This window comes from Cygnus atratus, chromosome 6 (assembly GCF_013377495.2).
Source record: "Cygnus atratus isolate AKBS03 ecotype Queensland, Australia chromosome 6, CAtr_DNAZoo_HiC_assembly, whole genome shotgun sequence".
NCBI lineage: Eukaryota > Metazoa > Chordata > Aves > Anseriformes > Anatidae > Cygnus > Cygnus atratus.
The window spans coordinates 18,709,134-18,732,654 of record NC_066367.1 but is presented as its reverse complement, the minus strand read 5'-3'; the positions used below and the strand labels follow the sequence as shown (position 1 = coordinate 18,732,654).

General features: G+C 38.6%; 1 protein-coding gene across 3 annotated transcripts in view; it reads left to right on the top strand.

Annotated features, from left to right (window-relative positions):
* Nucleotides 1–23,521, top strand: part of RAPGEF4 (Rap guanine nucleotide exchange factor 4) — a 152,801-nt gene that overhangs the window by 77,634 nt on the left and 51,646 nt on the right. For 2 of the 3 annotated variants that reach the window (XM_035568010.2, XM_035567993.2), the window contains exons 7-10: nucleotides 18,692–18,745; nucleotides 19,039–19,145; nucleotides 21,031–21,152; nucleotides 22,614–22,797. In XM_035568010.2, the coding sequence (XP_035423903.1) occupies nucleotides 18,692–18,745; nucleotides 19,039–19,145; nucleotides 21,031–21,152; nucleotides 22,614–22,797 (467 nt within the window). The remainder of the gene's footprint in view (nucleotides 1–18,691; nucleotides 18,746–19,038; nucleotides 19,146–21,030; nucleotides 21,153–22,613; nucleotides 22,798–23,521) is intronic. The other variant, XM_035568018.2, reaches the window with a different exon arrangement.

Here is a 23,521-nt window from a genome sequence, read left to right as displayed (position 1 = left end):
GTTTCCCAGGAAAGTTTATATCTATAAATAATTTGCTTCAAATGAAATCAAATATATTCCTCTCTTGAAATATGAGATGTATGTTTTTCTCTTTTAGCTTGTGCTGAGCCTGTTATAAGGACTGTAATAGATGATTTTCCATATTTGCTAATTATTTTCATAGCTTAATTTTTTTCTCTTGTCACATCTATTATATTTCTGATGAGTAACACAAGATTTTTCTTTTAATGTATGCCTTGAAATTTTCTCACCATATGGGGATGTTTGGTTTTCCTAGTTTGTTAAAATCTATTAAAAATATCTATTTGGAGAAGGCAGCAAAGAGATTTTCTTTTACCAAACAAGAATTCATTTGCATTTAGGGTTACATTATTGCACATCATTTAATGCAATTTAGCAGTTAAATTGAGCATAAAATACCGAGACAGAGTATGTTGCAGCCCTCAGTTATATTTTGAGAAATGGAAACAGAATCAAATTTAAGCCATCTTACATAAGGGAAAATAACACAGCATCTGTCTTTTTAACTAGTCAGTCTAATATCTGTGCAATGGTCTCACTAGCTCCAGTTTTTGAAAATTCTGATGGAACAGATCTGGATGTAACTGGATCTGCTAGGTGAATATAACCATAAAGCCAAAATGACAAAATCAATAATAATTTCAAATACATTTTTGGAAAAGATACAGAAGAGTACTTAGAAGGCAGGGTAGGTTGGGCTCCAGCATGCAGACAGAATAGGCAGTGGTTATGTCTTCATATATTACCAGCAGAGCTGGCAGCAGGGTTGCGTGGTTGTTCCCATTACAAGATCCTGTTTTTACAATTTGGCCAGTTTCTCACTGTTTAGGCTGAGTTTTTCACGCTGAGAGTTTGCTTCTGGCTGATTTTTAAAATGAGATGGATCAAACCTCTCTGACATTGAGGTTGAGGGAAAATACGTAGCACATGTTAAATAGCTTTTCCCGGTGATACACTAGCAATCCTGTCCTTTGGCTAGGAGCTTGACACTTAGGGCTTGTTCTGGCAGAAAGGAGTGCCATTTGTGACTCCCTATGGCTAAAATAAGCCATATTGTTAAGCCTTGAAAAATCTGTTGAAACAGGCTCACTAGAGGCATGTTAGAGTTAACCGCTAGGTTTTGCACACAGGCTGTGTGCATTGTGTGTGCAGTATTCCCAAACTACACCTTTGGTCCTGTGCTGCTAGGGCATTATTGTGTTGATGCTTAGCAGTATGTTTTTTCTTGCAGTTGTTCATTCTAGTTGTTAGAGTAACATTTTGATTATTACTAAGCCACAGACTGGAACTGAAAACGACCGTTGTCTCCCCTGTGCTTTTACACCCTCTACCGGTGCCCAAGTAGCAAATGAGTAAAGAAGCAGTCTGTTCTTCTCTGGAGACATGAGATAAGTGATGGTTTTAAAGTAGAGAACAGTACATTGCCAAACAGAGCTGTAGAGACACAGGAATGAATGTAGGTAAGAACAGAGGACTGATACATGGAGAGCTTGAAGCTCCAGTCTACTGCGGAGCTTGGTGCTGTGAGTGTATTTTTTCTGCTGTCAGTAAATGTCTGAAACTCCTTTGCAAGCTCTGCCTATGAGATGCCAGGAACAATCTACAGAAAGAGTAAAACTCTGTGACTAATGACAATTACTCTATTTATTCAAGTAGTTGATAGTCAAACCGTTCTAACCATGCTAACACATAAATTTTATGTTGTTTTCTGTAATGGAATCTTAGTATTGCAGTTTGCTAAAAGAATCCCCAAATCCTCAAGAAACTACACACAAATTCTGCATGAAAAGAAAGCTGAAAAATGAAGTGCTCGAAAACAGAGAATTTCAAGAGTGAAGGCTGATTGAGCAGTGTTAATGAAGTCCTCTTATCCATGTTTGTTATGGTACAGACTTCAATTCTTTGTATTTGTTATGGTACAGACTTTGATTACCTGCTCACATACATTTTTTCTGTAGCACACTCAAACAACAACACTCAAACTAAGACAACATCTCACTTCAAAAACCATGATAGTTTTCTTTTTGTACAACTTAATCTCCATGACTACTTAAAAAAAAAAAAAAAAAGCTACATAAATGTGCCATCTTTTGTTGAAAGCATGCATCCTGAGAGGAGGAAAGTACGTCTTCATATCCTTTGTACTGAAGAAAATATACTGAACACAGAAAATGTAAGCAGATTAAGTTGTGCAAATTCAAGCTGTTATTCTTGATATCAGGTGAAGAATATATATTTTTCTGAAATCTCTTGTTTTATTTCCTTTATCTTCCCTGTATTGTCTTTAGGTTTCCATTGTGATTAAAAGCTGCAGGAGCTCCCTCTAGTGCAGGAAGTAATATTCAGAAAACACATGTATCAAGTTTGTAAAGCTTACAGACTGGAACATCCCCTTTGTGTTTTTAATGTGATAACTTCAAATCCTCTAGACTGGAAGCTTATTGGAAGTGGTTTATTTGAAGCTATTTTGTATAGTACAGCTTCTGTAGGAGGTGCTGAAATACTTATCTGAAAGCCACATTTTTATCCATCTTCTTCCCTAGTTAATTAGATGTGATAAAATGTAGATCAATGTTTGTTTGTTTGTTTGTTTTTACAGAACTTCCATTAAGGCATAGGTGCCATGCTGATTTCTTTGCATTTATATAATTGGAATGATTGTGAAAACCTGATTTGCTATTTTATCAACTCTTAAGTGCATTTAATAAAAAAAATATATCTGAGATCCTTCAGTTGACAGAGAAGGACATAATCTAAGTGCTAATTCTTAAAATATTGCCATTTTCAACATTGCCAGGCCAATGAATATTCACTTATTTCAATTTTCAAGCACTCAAGCTCTGGGCGTTTGAAAGTATATTGTTTGTGAAGATGACATTACAATTCACTAGATGCAGCCTTGAAGAGCCCATGCAAGACACCAGTAATAATCACGTTCATTCACCAAATTAGCTACTATAGCAATAAACACAATAATTTCACTTCTGATTTCCCTATATTTCAATTTACTTTTCCCAGATGACCGAGGAGAAAGCTTATCTTTTAACATATTCAGTAGAATGTCAAATGTGGAATTTGATAGACCATTAGCAGAATGCTAAGGGAAATGTTTCACATGCTCATGAAATTTGGAGACTACAAGGCTGAATAAAAAGAAAGAGCAGGAACGCAGGCAGTGTTCTAGCAAGACTGTAGGTGCAATGGCAAGGTATTTGTTTGTAAGTGGTAACGTCTCCAACATTCACATGAAAACTGTTATAACAGTTTATTTTCCATGTGCATGGTTTGTATAACTGTCCAACAATGAGACTGTATTAATTCCTAGCGTATCCTGGGTTCCATTCAAGAGCCTGTTGTCCTATATAATGTTAGCATAGCATTAAAAAAAAATCCCTTTCATTTTCTGTTTTAAAGTGGTTGCATAAAAGCACTATGTGCAAATATTTCCAAGTACTGTCTTCATGTAGTCCTAACTACTGATTACTTTCAGAGACCTCTGAAATTTTTGCACGATTTTTGCATAAATGAAAGTAATATGCTTAGAGGTCTGTTCAAGTTCTTCATTTTGCTCTGAGTGGAGGTGCTCAGGGTTCAATCATTGTCACAGCTTGTAACAATTTGGCTAGTGCAGAGGCTGTGCATATAGTCCCTGGCAATGAGTCACATGGTGACAGCATATGGCAGGAGAGATAACAAAGACAGAAGTGTGAGATGAGTAGGAGTCTGTGACAAATACATTTTTCATACGTTAGTGATGAACTTCATCATGAAAAATGTGAAGGTCTATATGTCATCAGAGCTCTTTAATGTCAACAAAATTGTTAGTCGGGCTGCAGGTTTACATAAGCAGGTTTTGCATAAGCTAAATTGTTGCAGAACCACCAGGGAAGGTTTTGGGACATCACTGTCTCCAGTTCCAGACATGTGGAGATGATGTACAGCTGTAGGCCTCCCTTCCAAACACCAGCACGAATAGCGATGCCTCAAAGAAAAGCTTGCACCGCCTCATCTTCTGTTATCCAATTCAGCTGTCTGATGATCTGTAAAATATCCGTGATCCATGATTTCATTGTGTATTCTGAATTCTGGAGACCCTAATGGCAGTTTCTATTGGAAACCATTTCTTCTGCTGTAGCTAATCATATAATTGAGCTTCAATCTGACCAAGAGAGAACTAGCCAGAGTAGTCCCAGAATGAAACCTACAGTTGTGATTAGTGATTCTCATTTGATCTATAACAATACCAGAATAAATAACATTGTAGAGGAGAAACAAAAGACAAAAACCAGAATCCTTGGTCCAAATTGCTGCACTTTTACCAGCGTACATATCAGAATAACCTAATTTCTGTTCATCACATACTTGATCCAGTTCAAGGATCCCTGGTCTTTTAAGCCCTTCTGTGAATTTGGAAGAAAAAAATACGAACCTTTCTTTTTGCAATGAGGAGTTTTCACTGTGATGGCCCTAAGGACAGCTCTAGGGATAAACAGAGCTGGCTACAATGACAGTGAGATGGGTAAGAGAGAGGCAAGACTTCTCTTGGTAGATGACTTAAACATTTTGCAGGAAAGGGTAGAATTTTGCAATCTACACATCCTAAATAAATCATTTTATTTTAAATTTTGTTCTCATTTTCAAAGAGCAGTAACAACACTGGACTAGTATTAAATGTATCTAGGCATATTTCAGTTTTAAAATATAAGCTAATTGCCACATATATCTTGAGAGAAGATAATGGGAAAAATCATGAACAATACCCGATAGCACAGCACAGTTGTGTTGTCAGCACCTGAAGACAGAGCTTCTCTTTTCAATCACAACTGCAGAATATTCCTGGAATAACCACTGCCCATTGTTCAGGAATGGAAAACTAAGCTTGGAAAATCTAAGCTTGATTGTTTGTCAGCCTTTGTTGCAAACTGTGTGTATCCTAAAGCCTTGCAATTCTGTTTTGTTCTGGGTGCTGTGATAGAAAGGAGAGAAGAAGGCCTCTGCTCCAGAGACCTTGCAGTCACAGAAAAGGTCACAGAAAAGATGGAGTGGCTGTCAGATAGAAAGGTGCTGGTTGCTTCATAACATTGTAAGGCATAGGGTTCACATGTGTGCTTACAGTTCAGCTGTGTTTCCTTACAGGAGCTTCCTGTCATCAGTCCTTGACGTGATCATCCTAGGGGACACGGAGTGGTGGGAACAAATTCAGAAATCAATAGACAAATGAAAAACTAAGTGATACATATTTCTTTGATTTAGTGTTTGAAGGGAATCTAACTCACAATTTCCATTTGTCAGAGTAGCAATGCTGAATAAGAACAGTAAGCAAGTACTCAGCTCCTCCCTGGGTAACCTTCTCCCCATAGTAGGATTACAGAGGTGCCTGGGGGGCAATGTGGGAAGGCAATTTGGCTGTAGAGACATTTCCCTTTTCTTGGAAGGAAGTGTGTTTTCCCCCTCTTGCCTAGTTGAATGAGTATTATAGTTTAGATAAATAAAATACAATGAATAAAGAAAAAATAAAAAAAATCCTAGAAGATGCTAGAATTTGTAGAACACTGAATATTGTGAAGCAGCTATGGGAAGTTCTTTCAAAATGAAAAATCACTCTTACTTTCAGTTGTGTGCAGAAACATAGCATGTTGCCTCACCTGCCAGTGCTGGCAAGGGCAGTCTGATAATATATACTGTGGAGTCACATTTGATGACTCTTGCTCCTTGGCTGTGTCTTCTGTGTGATTCTGTCCCAACCCATAAAAACATGCACATATGCTCCATTTATCTCTTGCAGCTGAAAGGCAGAAAGAGTGGGTAATTATACTGAGAAAAAAAGATAGTCCTTTTCAAGGTTCATGTCTTCAGACAAGTCAAGCGTATACAAGTAACACATTTGGCACTTATATTTGAAACAGCAAAATGAATTTTTTGAATCTTGTAATTATTTTCTCAAGTTTGGCAGAAAAATTGGATCAGGGATCTTAAAATCAGATTCCATATAGTCACTCATATCATCACTCACAGAGCATTTTGACTTCTTTTCCTACAATGCATGCAGGAAATTAGTATTCCAGAAAGTCAAATATAGTTCTGAGTCAGTAAGAAGTAATCAATGTGTCTGATCTGATCATTTAGCAACATCTTTTTATAGCTGAGTACAGATGACAAAAATTTGAGAGGTTAATAAATGGTGGAGAAAAGTAAGCTGTCCAGTGACTTTGTTTTTCTTCTTGTGTTACTGGGACATGAGCCAGGAGCCCATTGTAGTGGCTCCACACAGAGTACCACCACCAAAATACGTTTGGTCTGTGGTGCTCAGTCTGAATGAGAAATGCTGAAGCAAAAATGTCAGATATCTACAACAGAGCTGAAAATGTAATTGGACCATTATTTCCAGTGATTGTTAGAAGCAAGTACTGTTCAGGTATTTAAAGATTTATGATTTATGACTTTTCATTATTTATTCCTTTTGTAAATTTCCTTCTGGAAGAAAGCTTGGCACCAGAATGTGAACGTTTGATCTCTGTGTGTTTTATCATCAGTGATGCAGCTGTCTTAAAATTAAAGATAGCAGTTAGTGAGGAAATAGGAATACACATAGCTGACTTGGCTAGCAGAGAAATGAAAAGAATACATAATTTAGGTTCCAAAATAAGAATGCAAAAAAAAGCATACTTCTAATACCAGTTATTAATACTGCTGCTAATTAGGTTTACTCAGTCACACTTGTTTTCATCTTAGGAAATGATCTTATATAAACAATTTGTGTAATAACCTTAAATATGAACTGGATCGAGAAAGAGCCAGTAACTTAATGGGGAGAATTATGGTTAAGACTTCGTAGTAACTGGATCTCCCAGTACTGCTTTGCCCACCCTCCCTCTTTAAGGTAGCTGACTTCAAAAGCATGAATCTGAGGAGGCATATAGAAGCATCTTCATTTGTGCCACTCTCTTCCCTCATAGCATTTTGCACAGTGGCACAGCTGTTTACTTCTCCCCTGAACCCATTTTCTGGCCCAGTCCACCCGTGAGCCTGACGAATGCCAGCAGTGGTACTAGGGGAAGGGGCAGGAGCGGGTGGCTGGGAAGTAGTACAGCAGTGGGAGCAGCAGATCCTGCCCAGGGGGAACCGCGGTGCTGTGGCCGCCCTTCCGTGGCAGCTCCTGGTGACCTGCGCCGGGACTGTGGGGCCTGTTGCCTTCTCGCTGCATCTGGCTGCATGGGCCCTCTTCTCAGTCATGCTGATGCTTCTGCCTGCCCTGTGGTAAGGGAGCAGAACTGTCAGAAGCATGTCAGCTTTTTCTTCTGAGCCTAATTTTCTGCTGTTTAAGCTGAAAATTAGCTTCCTGGCCAGCGCCAGAACAAGCCATGGGACAGCCTGGATGTGGGGTTCAAGGAGGGGTTGGACCACAGCAGTCGTGCTTAAGGCTTATGATGTCTGAGGCCTTAGATGTCTAACCTCCGCACAAAGTGCTGCCAGGTCTGTCAGCTATGGGCTGTGAGAATCCCTCCTGCCCCAAACCTGGCATCTCTGCCACCCTTCTTCAGCTGCTGGGAGAGGGGCAACAGGCAGGGCTTCTTTTGTCAGGCCATCTTGCAGCACCGTTGCAATTCACTGCTAAATCACTAATGAACCTGTATGGTTTCAGTCTCCTGTGACTAAATACAGATTTGTATGATGTCTTCCTGTTTTGGCCATAAAATACACATGCAGAACCAGGCAAATATTTGTTCACCTGTCCCTCCTACTCTTAGGTTGTCTTAATTGTGTTCAGAGCCAGTCTAGATTGGGGATTGTGGTCTACAAACTGCTGGACTCTGGCAGCTATTTCAAATGAGTAAGGGAAATGGATCCAGGAGAAGCTTTTTTTTGCTAGCTGCACAAGGGTCCGCAAGGTAAAACAGACTCATGCCCCTTCCCCCCCCCCCCTCTTTTTTTCCCCCAATTCAGTTCACAGTCACCAGATCTCAGTTTCTGCAGATTCCGGAGGAACATTGGAAAAAAGCCTCTTGACAGAACTGTAAAAGTAAGGCTTCTGGTATTCCTTTTCCCATAAACATATAGCCACTGCTCCACAGCAGTCGTAGGCCTCTCTGTGTAATAGAGTGGCTCTCCTGTCTTCCTGAGATAGTGGTCCAAACGGGGAGAAGGAGGAGGGAGAAGGAAACCAGGAGGTTGCCTGAACACTACTTAGTCTGCTCAGTTTCTTCAGCATTACAGTCGATGTTCTTGAAAGATTGTCTTTTGTCTGGCTTTTCTGCTGTGAAGTTTGGGGTAGAGAGAATGGACTGCTGCCTGGAAAGAGCTGCATGACCTTGTGGCACTATAGATACATGGCAATCCCTCTGGGAGGATGTACCTCTCTTTCCCCAAGATAGCCTCTTAGATTGTCATGGAGAAGCTGAAGACTTCTACGTTATTGCAGAAATGATTGATTTTTTGAAGACAAACAAATCTGTGTGAATACACTAGGTGTGTTCAGTATTTCCAGGCAAGCTGGTTTGGATTGCAGTTATTAAATTTCTCCTGTAATAGCAAGCATTAACTGTTCATCTTCACACTATGATTCGCTTAACCTAATACAGCAGTCCTTATCTTTTATACAGCCCACAAAGGTCTTCATTAAAGAGTCAATTAAGCCAAAGAAGATTTGAAGATTATATGTAAAAGGAGGTGAGTGGTTGAGAGATTGCAGGGACAGAATTTCAGTTGGACAAAGCAGTATTTTTAGCAGTGATGTGAAAATTAATACCAACATTAAGGGGTAATAGGAGAAAGGGGATAGATTACAAAATGATACAATAGGTCACTTTCCATTTGTCAAGGACAGGGTTGGTTCTGTGATATCCCTAAAAGCCAGACATCACAGAATTTACAGAGCTTGGGCTACATACTGAGAGAGGTAAAAAGAGGTCATTTCTTTCAGAAACATACTGTGGTGGATTGGGATGTAAAGAGATGGGGTTAGCCAGGGAAAATGTCAGGTAGAGTAATTTCATCTCTCCGTATTAATCTTGGATTAATTATTGCAGTGTTCTGTGAGCTTTTGTGGAGCCATTTTTTTTTCTCAAGTTGCAATAAAGATCCATTTAGCAACAGAAGCAGCCCAGAATATGCTTAGAGATGCCTGTCCTCAGCTAGTTATCAGGGAAGACATGCTGAAATTCACAACAATGAAAACAAATGTGAACAGGCCTGGTTTAAACAGTAGCAAGTTAGGCAGTTGCAAGCTCTGTAGGAAGTTAGGAGGGAAGAAGCAAATTTACAAAAACGAAATCTTTATTATTCTCCAGTTCTAATTATGTTTTGCTCAGATTGGCAGGAATAGCTAGTATTATTCTTTTATTGTTTTCTTGGGGAATACTTACTGTTCACACAGATGTGCATTAGCTCATTTGTATTTTATTTACTGATTATTCCAAGTGTATTATGGAATTAATATGAAAAACAGGGCATATTAATCCATATTTTTCAGATCTAATGATGTGATTCCAAGTTCCTTTGTATGTTCTTAATCAATACAATTACTGCCAGTAATATCAGAATGACACTGAATTAACTGATTGTATGTACAGCAGTTACGAGTTTCATTTCATGCTGGTTAAATGTGTTGAGACCACAATTAGGTTTTGCTGTAAAAGGAAAGTTCCTCCTTACCCTTTATAGCCAATACATCCTCCCTGAATTTATGCTGTTGGACTTTTCCTGTTGCTGACTCAGATGATGATGTTTCCTTCTAGCAGATGGGGATTATGATGCTGAAAAGTTGTCCTCAGACAGTGCACATTGCTTCTTGTTGCTTGGTTCTGTTCCTGTTAGATCTGTCTGGCTCGTTGCGTTTAGGGGAGCTGTGACGATGCTGGTGTATCCCAATCAGAGATAGATGTCTGGTGTCAGAACCACTATGAAGAAGGGTGCTACCCTAAGGAGACTACAACCCAGTTTTAAGACAAAAGCACCTAATAGATAAAGTGCAGTGTTTGATGTGAATGGGACAGGTAATAGGTTTGGCATATCAGCAGCTGAGGCTTTGACAAGCTTTTTGTAGACATGGAGAAATAGAAGTTTTAAGGAAGATAAGAAGGTTGTTTAGTGGATATTTGCCAAGAGCAGAATGCTTGTCTCTTTCACTGATGTACAAATATGTAAATTAAACAGAAGTGCTTGAATGGGTTTTGTTTATGACAGAAGACTGTAGGCTGTTGAAGTAATACTTGGCTGAAAGAAGGTTTGTGCTTTTTTAAAATGTGTTGTGGTCGAGCCATCAGTGTGGGATTTCTTTCCTCTGTTTACATTCATATACTACAGAGACAATCATTTACCTGCATTAGGAAATATACTCTATGCAGACAGAAAACATCTATGTAGATCATTAAAAAATCACACGGTCTCCTTCTGTGAAGTAGCGTAACAGATGATGTTGCACTGGATATTGTTAGATTGTTCCTTCTCAGTTTCATTTTTATCAAAAATTTATTTCTGAAAAGGATGACAGGAAGAAGACTAAGGAGTAGGTAGGGCAGCTGGAATCTGAGACAGGTGTGTTACACTCCTTCAGCATTTCTTCATTTCATGTATGTTCACACAATGCACTGTCCTGAACTTGGAGAAGAAGGAACCTGGAATCACCAGAAGAGCCACAAAATGGGTTTAAATTAACTTCTCTTCCCTGCTTGCCAGAGGCTTTACATTGTTGCTGACCTCCTCAGGGAATTCAGGGGGTAACCTTCAACCCCCACTAGCCCTGTCTCACTTTGATGGTTTTTCCCTTCTCTGTTAAAAATCATTATAAAATGCTCAGGATGAAATTGTAGGCACTAGACTTCCAGGATTTCGCTTGCAGCATTCAGCAGTGTTTTCAGTTGCTCGTTCTCATCACTTGTCAGTGATGTGAATAGATACTGTCATCCCCATTTTACAGATGGAGAAGTTGAAACACTTGGAGGTGGAATGACTAGCTGGGGTCATACAGTAAATAAACTGGTATCACTCAGGAGCCAGTGGAGCTCTTGGCTCACTTGGGTGACGTTTTGACTACATTAAAGTCAAGAGTTTCAATAGGGTCACAGTTTCACTCCTTAATTTGCACTCCATCCAGCCATCCAGTTTTGGCACCCTTGAGCTTGGTATGAAACTTGAGCTTGGTATGAAACCAGATCTAAAACTGTACCACACAGTCCTCAGTGGGCAGTGCTGGTGGCTGAGTGTGATCAAAGTATAGGAGAGCCCATTCCATCCTGTACGTCTAGAGGCATGGTTCCCGGGAGCTTAGGAGGTGTGCACATGTGTATGTGCACAACTTACAAAGGAACCTGGGAGCAAGTGAAACAAATACTCCAGAAGCTCATCAGTCTTTAACTTCTCTTCAGTTTGCTTTTGAATGGTTGTTGTGTACCTAAAGCATGTATGAGTGGCAAGTCTTAAAAAACAGTAACCTTGCAGCCTAATATTTATTGTACTTTTTCATCTTCAGCATTATAGTTTGTTTCTCAAGATGTAAATAATTTCAGGTAAACATACTATTAAAGCTATGGAAACTAAGAAATCAGTAATTCTTGTAAAAGACAATGAAAAAATTATTTATTGCTCTGTAGATTAAAAAAATGCAGCAGCAGAGAAGCCAGTAACAATGCTGGGTTGAGATTCCTTATGACAACCGTAGTCACACCTCTGTCAGAATATCAGGAATGCTCACAGCGGAGTTAACATTTTCTGACATTTTATTCAATGCATGCAGTGTAGTTATAGCAGCTGCTTCATTGTAGCAGGGAAGTAGAAAAATGACAGGAAAATAAGACATCATTAGCCATGTTCTGGATTTTTTTTGTGCACTGGTCATAGTCTGTTTCAATATTCTTTTTCCCTTTGACATTCACAGTGAAGTATCATTTTTGGTAATGGCTGAATCATTTTGTGTTAAAAGGATGGACATTTTCAGTTTGTCAAGGAAACATTGTAGAAGCGCTAAATAATGCAATTTCAATTTAACTTTCTAAAATAAATTTGCTACGCTGGTTATATTTGAGAATTCAAAGAGACGCATTTTGCTGTTTATGCTATTAATGCACACAGCTTACTAAAGAAAAGCAATTTTAGAATGTATTTAAAAATACAGCTTTACATTGCATTATGTTTAAAGAATACAGATTTTAAAAGTCGTCATTACTCTGAATAGTTTGATAGTAGCCCATTTACTGGTAGTATCCAAAGCATTTTACAAAGGTAGGAATTATTAGTGTGTTTTTTTTTTTTTTTTCCAAAAAGGGGAAAGTGAAACACGATGTAATTCCTTGTAATCTATGCGAGGTCATGCAGTCAATTGATTTATTAAAAGGAATAAAACTGAGCTGTCTTAACCATTGGTCATGACAATTTCTACTAGTCTGTTTCGTTTGGTTTAGTTAGCTTGTACTTACCTCTGTCTATTTGGCTTACAATTGCTGTAGTTTTATGAAGTTCATAAGATTTCTGAGATGTGATTATTTTCCTGTTTCTGTGGAGGTTCCGTGATTTTGCAAATATCCTCTGGACTCTGTGGTTTTATCCATCCATACTTTGTCCTGCTTCCCACTTTTGCTGCTTATAGATGTTTCTTAAGAAGGTATGGTTGTCTTTTGTAAGCATGGTCCTGTGCAGACCCAGGAGCTGGGCTCGATGATCCTTGTGGGTCCCTTCCAACTCAGGGTATTCTATGATTCTGTGATTCTTTTCTGTGATTTTTGAAAAGGGGTATATAGATTTGAGAAACAGTGAAAAGAATAGAAAGGGGAGAGCTGTGAAACCTTTTGCTAATTTTGAGCTCTATCTTACTCACTGGCTGTAATTCCAGTGTATTGTATTGTGGGAATGTTTTTTGTATGTTTTATTTCCTGTCTAGTGGACCAGGAAGGGTAGCAATAGCTTTTCAGGACATTTATACAAGGAGAGTCAAGCACAGTTCTAAATGACAGACACCAGAAGACAGTTAGAGCCAGTAAGAGCTAGAGATGCTCTAGTTCCTGAAATATGCTTAGGAGAATCAAATGCCATGAGCCTGATTTGAAGCCACTTTCCAGTGATATCAGTGGTTTTGGATTAGACACTAGATCACCAATAGGATTAACTTCTGAGGGTGTAAAACAAATAAACCTCATAGTGATGTGCCTGTTGCTGCTGCCACCTTTCAACTTGTGTGGCTTTTGTCTTTTGTTTCTTCTGGATCCCCAGCCAGCCAGCAGGAAAACAGATGTCACTTGCAATTCTTTTCAATGCCCTGGTTGGAAATAAGGGATCAACAGTACTGCACAGGTTTATCTCATCACCCTGGCAACCTCACATGCCATGCTTAACTCCAGTAAATACAGAAACTTGTTCTCTGTTCAGAGATGAGCTATGCTGAGGTCATGGGAAAGCAAAACAAAACAAACAAACAAAACAAAACAACAACAAAAACATGATTCATTGAGGTTCACTGACTTCTATTTTATTTCTTCTTAGCTCTTTGCAAGGCACAATTGCTACCTTAAAATTTGAGAGTAATATGTTAGGTCCCCTCCATGATTTGATTCTCTAGATCCAAATTGCTGCAGATCTAAAGTATTAATTCATATGTAAAGGCTCAGAAGAAACATCCCTTTACAGGGTATTTAAGGGGAATGGAAAAATATCTCTCTCATATAAGAGACATTCTTACCTTTTTGTTTAGCAGATTTACATAACGTGACAAATACAGACCTCATCTTAGGTCTCTATTTTATTGTTATTCATTATTTATTTGTTTGTTCAGTGATGTAAGAAGCACAGAAATAAAGGTAGCCCATGCCCTGTAGTTTGTCATCTAAGGTCCGTGTCCTGGTTTCAGGTTTCTTCAGAGATGTCATGAAGTTGTACATAAAGATGTACATAAATGTTAAAGATGTACATAAAGTTATACACATGAATAAGTCCTATTTAGATCTATGGTATTGCCCTCATGCATAAGTATATTTGAATCTTCAAAGGACTGGAGGCTAAAATTGTTACTTACTCTGCTTCATCTCCAATTTAAAGAGAGTTTTGTGATTGGCTTCATGAATGGTTTGCTTGAATGTGAATCCATAAATGTATAGTGATCAAGTTTGTTAATGTTAAACTGAAAGCCATTTTATCACAGTTTCTCTTCTCTTTCTGCTTCTCCCTTCCAACACCTGCAGCCCCCTCTTCTCCACCCTCCAGACCCATCTGCTGCTTCTCCCCTGCAGTGGGAGGATCAGCAGATCACAGTGTGGGCATTGATTGGAAAAGGGCAAGAAGTAGCTAAAGCTCAGGATGGTACTGCTGTGCTTGTCGCTACTGTGGCCAGGAGATGGACAACAATTTGTATAATTGGCTTACATATTTGAGCTCTTCACCTAATAACTTTTCCCCTTATTCAGACATCCTGAAAAACGTGATTAACAAGTAGCCCCAGGTATTGCAACATTTATGCGCTTTCATCATATTAATTCTTCAAAGATACTGGAACGTGTAAAGAAGGTAATTAAACACTGCTGTCTGCTATTGTAAGGGAAGAGCTACTTCATTATTTCGTAGTGCTTTCTAAGTAACCCTTAATGGGGGATCCAAAACTGTAAAGACTCATAAAACATATCTTGGAGTTCAGTCAAATTGTGACTATTATTGTAAGATATGATCCCGTACAGAATCCAGCTCTTCTGGTAGGAAGTTGGTATAGGAACACTGTATCTGCTTTTAACTAATTGATATTACATTTCTCTGGCTTTGGAGCGTGACTTGCCTTTCTATTACAAGCTCAGTCCAAGCCCTGTGGTTCTATTTCTTGCATTTAATCTCATTGTTAGTGCAGCCAGAGTTCACTGCAGTATCTTTCAGAGGCTGCAGCTTTGGAGGTGCTCCTTGCTGGCCGTGTCTTTCGGGCATCAATGAAACTGTTCCTCAGTAGGAGTGACTGCCTTGCTTTCTTGAGACCAGGGTTGCTGCTCAGGGTTGTATTATTGATCATCTCCTTAAGCGTCACCTTGTGGTTGAACTACATTTAGACATGCAAAGGTGTCCTAGAAAATTACACAGTACCATACAGTGAGAGTAAAAGGTACTTAGGAAAGCACCTAGTCCATCCCTGGGCCACCTGCACAATTAACTGTTCCTGACACTCCTGACATACCTTGGGTTTCCTCCCAAGCCTCCGAAGATGGAGGAACCACATCTCCCTGGCAATCTGTGCCAGTATTATGGTCCACACTGTTAGAAAAGCTTCCCCAATGTCTAACGTGAATTCTTTCTCGCAGCAATTTAAACCGTTTTCTGATCTCTACATGATGGACTTGGTCACTTCTTTCTTCTTTTCAAAGGCCTTTTAAATCTGAAGACTTTTTTTGTCGCACTTCTGCTCAGACTTGTCTTTTGTCCAGCTGAACAACTTTAATTATTTATGTTGCGCTTTCTGATTAATCTTGTTGCTCTTCTCTGAATTCAGTTGGTTTATGTGTTTTTGAAATAAACTGGCCAAAGGAGAGACAGTGTTTTAGCTTAAGGTCTTATGTAGGTTGATTAAAGCAGAACTTCATTATGTATCTGATCTGTTACTGCATCCCCATGCAGTATTTGTTGCTTTCACAAAAGTATGGCATTGCTTACTCAGTTCTGTTTATTATCCATTATAAACCTTATTTCTTTGTCTTTAGAACTGCTACTAAGATACTTTTTCCCTATTCTGTCTTTCTGTAGCAGATTATGCCAGCTTCAGAAAAGTAATCAGCACTATCTGTGTTGCATGATACCATCATATTTTTTCAAACTAATATTAAAACCATGTCAGATTATAAACATGTTCTTCAGTGTGTGTGCAGTCCCTCCCACCCTGAAGTCTTCTGCAGAATCAGTGAGTGTACATTTGACTTCATCCTGCATTAATATTTAGTAGGATCAGATATGCTGTATGTTCTTGAGAACCCTACTCAAAACAGACCTTTAGTATAACTGCCAGTTGGGCAGTGCTTCGCTGGTAATTACTTTCAAAATGTGTTTTTCCAACTGGCTTTGCACCTATTTTGTAAAAATTTAATCACCTTTGTGCAAGGGGCTATCATATGAGCCAGTGCCAGAAGTTGTGTAAAGAGTTAGAAGTCTACTGGTTCTTCCTAATCCATCAGTGTTGCTACCTGGTCATGGAAGGAAATTGGATCAGTTCAGCATGATTTGTTCTTGATTAATATGTCATTTGTTATTCACCTCCCTGTTCTTTTCCAGGTGCCTACAAATTGACTGTTTTTCTGGGAAGACAAGTTAAGCTGACATGTCTTTAATGTTTCAGCTCTTCCTTTTTCCATTTTTCTTCTGCTGCTTAGTTCCTAGGATTTCTCAGAGATGACTGCTTATGGTTCTGAGATGTCCTCCGCTGTCTTTAAATTTTTTCAGACTCTTCAGTTTTCCTGCATGAAATTCTATAAACCCAGCTGATCTGAAAATACCTTATTTACATAAATTTTCTCGTGCCTTTTTTTTTTCAGGCTGAGATTTTAATCCTTTAACTCTGCTACTAGCCATCTCTGTCACTGATCTTTTCAGTAAACGTTGACACACAAAATAAATTGACTCCTGGCCTTTTTTGAATTATCTGTCAACAGATGTCCTTCTGTTGAGTAGTAGATCAACACTTTTCTGTGTTTTTGTTTACTGTTAATGTACTAGTGGAGTACGTTTTGTAACTTTTTAACTCCTTTTAGCTTATTCTTGCTTCCTCATGACCCATTCAAGAAATCTAGCTATTAGTATTCCATTTTCATGGCATTTTTTCTTCCTAGTGTATTGTTTCTACTTTGAAGTTCTTACTTCCTTCTGTGAGGTCTGACAAGGGATCATTTCATGAGATCACCTTCACCCAAGACACCTTCTGCTTTCGCAGTTGGTCCTACTGTGTTGGTCAGAATCAAATGTAGAAGAAAGCTCTTCTTACTGCACATTCTTGTGTTGTGACTTAACTTTCATCTGGATTTTTTTCCCTGTACTTTCAGGTTGAATCAGATTTCTTCTAAATATTCTCTTATATTCTGTTTCAGTTAGGATTGGAGGTTTATTGACAAATCTTCATTCATTTTCAATTTATTCAACTATTAGTTTTATGCACTTTGGAATAAAAATGTGTATTCATTTTCTCTAGTCTATTGCTATTAAAAAGTTTTGTATCTTTATGTTACATGTTTTATCTCTCCTTTGAAGTATATTTCTAACTGGAATTGAAATCTGGAAGCTAGATTGGGTATATTGTGCTTTGTTGATTCATTTTAAGAATATAGAGTTTTAAAATAATTTTCATCTTGACTTTCATGCCAGTTTAACCAACCTCTTAAGCATATATTTACCTTCAGTCTCATTGAAATTGATGAGAATTTGAAATCCTTTTGGAAAGAAAATGGATGCAAAAATTCTTAATGCTCAAAGTGATATCTCTGACTTGATCCTTTATTTATATTCTTGTTTAAAACTTTTATTTGATAGTTTTGTTTGCATTAGAGGCATTTTACAACAGATTCTTGCTATTCTAGTGTGCTTTAACTGCAAATGTAAACTGTCCAAAGTATGCTTCACAGGAGTTCAGAAACCAACAAATATCAAGGGATATTCCCCCTCCCTTCCGGTAACAGAAGTGTTTATAACTTAACTGAGTCTTTGAAAAAATGTTTAGATGTTTAAAGAGAAAAACCAGAGTCCTACTTTAATTGTATTGATCTGCCTTTTGAGAGACTTCTTGTAAGGCCTGAGTAGAAATGAAAAACCATTTGCATAGTTTTCCATATACAGGCCTCTCCATTACAGTCATCTTATTGATTTCTGTGATGTGCTTCCCTCATCCTCCCTTTCCTGGCTGACCTGTAGTCTTCTGCTGCGTTCGTAGCTCTAGCCCTATCTGATTACCACGAGTGCTTTGTTACAGCATTAAAATCCAGTGGGAGTTAACAAACATGCCCAGTTTAAGGAGACCAGCAGCTGGCAGCCCAGCAGTATGCAGCCAGTGGTTCACCTGACCTGACCCACGTCACCTGCTTTTACTGTTATTTTTCTTTCACCGGCCCCTTTGTGAAAGTCCTTGCCCAGGTGTCTGCAAGTGGCCTGTGTGCTCTTGTATTTCAGAAGGCTCTGGTGAGCGGCTGTGGAAGTGTTGCCAGCTAGGTGTTGAGAGTTTAGGAAAGACAGGTACTGGGAGCAGAGCCTTTTCATCGTTCCCGTTTGCATGTTATTCCAGAAGAGGAGGTAAGAAGTTCTGTGGCAGGAGGACTGCTGGTAGAGGCAGCTGCCTGTGGAGCAATGCTGGTGTGCCCACGGGGATTCGAGAGCAGCAAGCAGAAGGGGTGCCCAGACAGCCTCAGATCTGGTGTGATGGTTGGCACTGAGCACTTCATTAGTACTTTGGAAAGCTTAACATGCATTTATTTATTCATATTCACAGGTCATGTCATTGTTTTAATTTGCTGAACATTGAAAGCCAAGTTTGTCTTTAGGATGTCCTCAGAGAGCTTTTTCTACTTACATCCCCTGGACATGGCTTGGACTTGCATACTTTGTTTTTACAGCTTTTTTGTTCAGGTGTTTGTTTTGTTTGTTTTTGTTGTTGTTTGTTTGTGGGTTTTTCTTTTTTCTGCTTTTATTTTACTTTACTTCTCAACCTTTAAAATGTATTTGATTTCATTTTATTTTTCAGACACCTCTTATTGAACCTCACATCCCACATCGTCCTACTAAAACCATTACACAGGTAATAGGACATAGGTGTGCTATAGGGCCAGGCTGTGAGATAAATGGAAGTAACTCATTTCCAGCAGTGCGATGCATATCAGTTGGCATGGTGTTTTCTAGATGTGATATGTATGTGAGATTTAAAATCCACAATATTTTGCATTGCTCTGAATAAATAAGCATCCATGCAAGAATTTTTTTTAATTTAGGGAGAAGAGAACTTGTGCTTTGTTTTGCAGAAGGCAGTACAGAGACTGTGGAAAGTTTAAAATCTGTGTGTCTTGGTCCCTTTTTTTCTCCATGATCACCAAGGTTCCTTCAGAAAAGATCCTCAGAGCTGGAAAGATTTTGCGGAATGCAATTCTGTCCCGAGCCCCTCACATGATAAGAGATCGTAAATATCATCTGAAGACGTACAGGTGTGTGAGCTGATTGTATAGAGGTCTCTGAATTTTTATGCCTGCCATCATCTGATTTGTGATTTATGCCTTACCATGCTTGCAGGTCTCAAAAGGTCTGAAATTATCCTGTGATGCTATTTGAGTCTGGGTGTTATGAGGTCTTTAATGGCCCTGGTAAATCCTTACTGAAGTAATTTGACTGGAAATTGAGTCCATGATTGTGAACAGAGCATTCACATACAAAAACTCTTCTAAAGTTAATAGCATAGTTAGCTGGGATATTCTGTGCAATATCAAGTTAAAATGTAGATTCTGTTCTCTTTGTATATTAGTAAGAGATAATAGGAAATCTCATTAATTATATTACATGACTGTACAGATTGCTACAGTAGTGTTGCTCAGTGTGGAATTCTGAAAATTCACCTAGTGAGAAACATTCCTTATGTAGATGTTCTGCTCTGTTCAAAATTACTTTTTTTCAGTGTATTGCTGGCCTTTCTTATCTTCCTGCTGGTGGCAGCACTGTCATGCTGAAGTGAGATAACAATGGCACTTGCAGAATAGGAATCTGACTTCAGGGAGTTAGGATCTATCTACTGTTGCCTTAAGAAACAATCAATTTGTTTTAGTGTCTAATGTTTAAATCAAATACCCAATGCATTATTTGGTGAATATTTAAATAAAAATTGGTTTAAAACCTCTGAGTGTCTTTTTCTAAATAGTAAATCATGTTGTTGATCTACTTTGGGGATAAGTGCATTGATTTTCCATATTACAGTCCAAAATACATTTAATGTGATTCAAGGTATTTGAAGTTTGTGAGCTGATCTATCATGACATGGCATGGCTCAGTGTTTTAGAACAACTAAAGAGCATGTACAATATATGAAGACCAATGCTGGTCCAACTAACTGCACCATTTTGTCTTATGCATAACTGGGAAACGCCTACAGTTCTATCCTTGTTTTGTTTTTTTTAAATATGGAATGCCAAAAATTAAATTGTATCCAGGTGAGGAAAAGTTTTGTCATCGAAATGGGATTTTAATTGGAAGAGCATTATTTAAGCTACGTTTCAGCAGTAATATCTACTTCCTTAGTCTCTGAAAGTAATGCATGAACTGCAGAGCCATGAGAGCCTGTCTAGAAGGACTAGCCAGCTTCTCTGTTCAGCTACAGATTTGTCAGTTACAGATGTCATCAGTTAGATTTGTAAGTTTTTGATCACATTGCTCATTTGCTTCTGTTCTTCTTTGTTAGGAAGTATTATGACAGAATTTTATGTAGTGACCAATGGGCTTCTCCCACCAACACCTTTGGGCATTCTCCAGAACTTGAGGCCTGCTGCTCTTTACCTCTGGGTCAGTCAGGAGCTGCAAGGTGACCAGTACCTAGCAAGAGAGAGCCTCAGAAACACTGTAGACCTGCAAACCACTGTCCCCAGATCCAGTCTAGCCACGGTTTGGTTACAAATCAAGGAACACCCTCATAATACTCACTCTTCCTGTAGGGGCTGTTCTCACTGGCAAAGCTGTTAGACCAGTGTTAGATGATTAGTTTCATGCAGAATGCTGAAAAACTCCCATTGAATACAGGGGAGGTTTCCTCTGAAATTTGGGTTGAATGTTGTTACACCAGTGCTACAGATCTTGTACCAGCTAGCACAGGCTCACTCTGACCTTCTGAACATTGCATTTCCCAAACCACCTGTTGTTAGCTGAGCAGATTCTCACAAAACTGAACACCTTCACTAGTATTTGAAGTATATATGCATAGTTGGTGACATTGTCTTTTCTTTAACGAGATCTAAGAGTTTAAGACATCCCTGTTCTTGGCAGATAGTGTATGTCATCTCTCTCTTGGCTACCTCCCTTTTCATTTCTGTCCATTTATTTGTCCTTCAGACAGTGCTGTGTGGGGACAGAATTAGTTGACTGGATGATGCAGCAAAGTCCTTGCGTCCATTCCCGAAGCCAGGCTGTTGGCATGTGGCAAGTACTGCTGGAAGAAGGTGTTCTTAACCATGGTAAGTTTAAAAAAAAAAATCAGAGCCTTGACTAAAACATGGGCAATGTATCCCGTCATTGCCTCTGTAGATCTCTTTCTTGGGAAAAAAAAAAAAAAGGGTTAATGAGTCCAAAGGAAAAGCTACAGATCAGCATCTTTATAAGTGCAAGTGCAACATGTAGACAGTCTAATTGAATCTTGCTACCAATATACCTTTATAACTTATGAAAATATTGAAAAATAAATGAAATTTCAATATTGTGGTAGCAACTGTAATTAGATGTATTAGTGCACTGGTTTGTGATTATATTGAAAAAGCTGGATAGCGCTTAAACCAAAAACAACATGTATTTCTATACACAAAACTGATCTTCAAGTCAAAGATTTGCAAGTGAAAGATTTGGAACTGAATGTGAGCATTTCTGTTTGTTCAGATTCATAATTTTGGAATGAAATTCACTGGTTTTTGAGTGGTTCCCAAAATCAGTACTCCAAATATCCCAGTGGAGAGATCTGGGATTTTATATTAGTTTTCTGACTGTGTTTTACGTCACCTCACAGTTTCCACTTCACAGGATTTACTGGGTAATGAGATGTTATAGCCCTCAAAAGGGCAGCTTTCTAAACCAATATTCATATCTGAAGTTTTGTATGTACAGTTTTATGAAGTTCAGAACAGCAGCCCTGTCACAGTACACTTCCAGTCATTGTCTGTTGTGCTTGCCATGTCCCAGGGAGAAATTTCCACCCTGAGAAGACAGATTGTTTCCACCACTTCCGTTCCCTCAGGGCTGTAGCTTTAATTTCTGACAAATACTGTCTTGAATTCCCAAGGTCATGTTGCTGCAACTGCATTGTGACATCCAGCTCAACGCACCTCTCTGGCTTGCTTGGAAGATTAAGAGTTTGTCTTCTGTTGTGTCATAGCCTCTCTTTAGAAGTCTTATCTTGGAAGACTGTCCATTAAGTTCTTCCTCAAAGATATAGGTCAATGAACTTGGCTTTGGAATTATATGTTGATGATGACATTTCTGGAACGTGAAAAGGAGTTTAGATGCTTCTTGATCTGTTACCTTTCAGCCCTGTCTGAAACAGGTATGGTAAGGTGGTCATGTCAGAGAACACATCTTAGAAATTCATGTTGTAACTATTTTCCCAGTTGCTTAAATAAAATGTTTTGAAACAATAAGAACAGAAGCAGATCTAGTAAACAAAACATACACACACACGTATATGCACACCCACACCGCACATAAATTGAAGTCTTTTGGAAAGTATTTGTGGTACACAATTTAAGTGTGTCCTCTAAGTTATATTATTTGGACATGCATGAGAAATGAGCGTGATTGATATTTTTGCAGTTCTTCTGTTTTCTTTCTCTTCTTTATTAATCCATCTGCAACGTATGATGCTATGCAGATTTCTACAATTTTAATTTGAATGAGGAGAGATTAGTGTTTGATATGTTCTGTTTTTTCAGTGGATCAGGAACACTACTTTCAGGACAAATACTTATTTTACCGATTTTTGGATGATGAGCATGAAGATGCCCCTTTGCCAACTGAGGAAGAGAAAAAGGAGTGTGATGAGGAGCTGCAGGACACTATGCTTTTCCTGTCTCAGATTGGGCCAGATGCTCATATGAGGATGATTCTTAGAAAACCGTAAGCAGATTAATGAATTAATATTATGCACAGGCCTTTTTTGTTGCATGGGAACATGGGGAAGCTATATATATTTTCAGGCATCCTTTAGCCATTTTTTTCATTTCGGTGCCAGTTTGCTCAAACTCCAAAGTTTGTAAGTCAGTATTAAATAAATTTCTGGTCCTTATTCATGCTTATAAATTGAACTGTGTATTCAGAACAGTCATCAAAGGCTATGAATGTTATCATACCTTGTGGAAAATGCAGCATTATGAGTTTTTATTTCATTTCAGAGTATCCCTAAAAGTAAGGTGCAGATTCCATTAACACTTACAGTGCTGGCATGCCATTCAATTAACTACACTGCTTTTGGTTATTGCAAATGAGTGGAGTGGTAGGGCTGACAGCACAGCAGGTGCCTTTCAATTACAGTCATAAATAGCAGCCCTTAATTAGATTCATCTTTGGTAGAACTTTATTGAATTGAGAGAGACTGGACTTCCCCTGCTGTAGTTTACTAGCAAGGTGTGAAATGTGGCTTGGTAGATTTATTTATCTATCCTTATTGTTACAAAATAGTATTTTAAGAAAAAAAATGCTTTCTATACATAGGCTGCAGAGGATGTCTGCCTAACCTTTTCGTACCTGTCATATTATGTCCTCTCACTCATTGGTTGGCTAACCGTCCTTTCAGCAATACATTCTGGTCACACTGAAAACTCTGCTAAAGCCCTTTCCTACA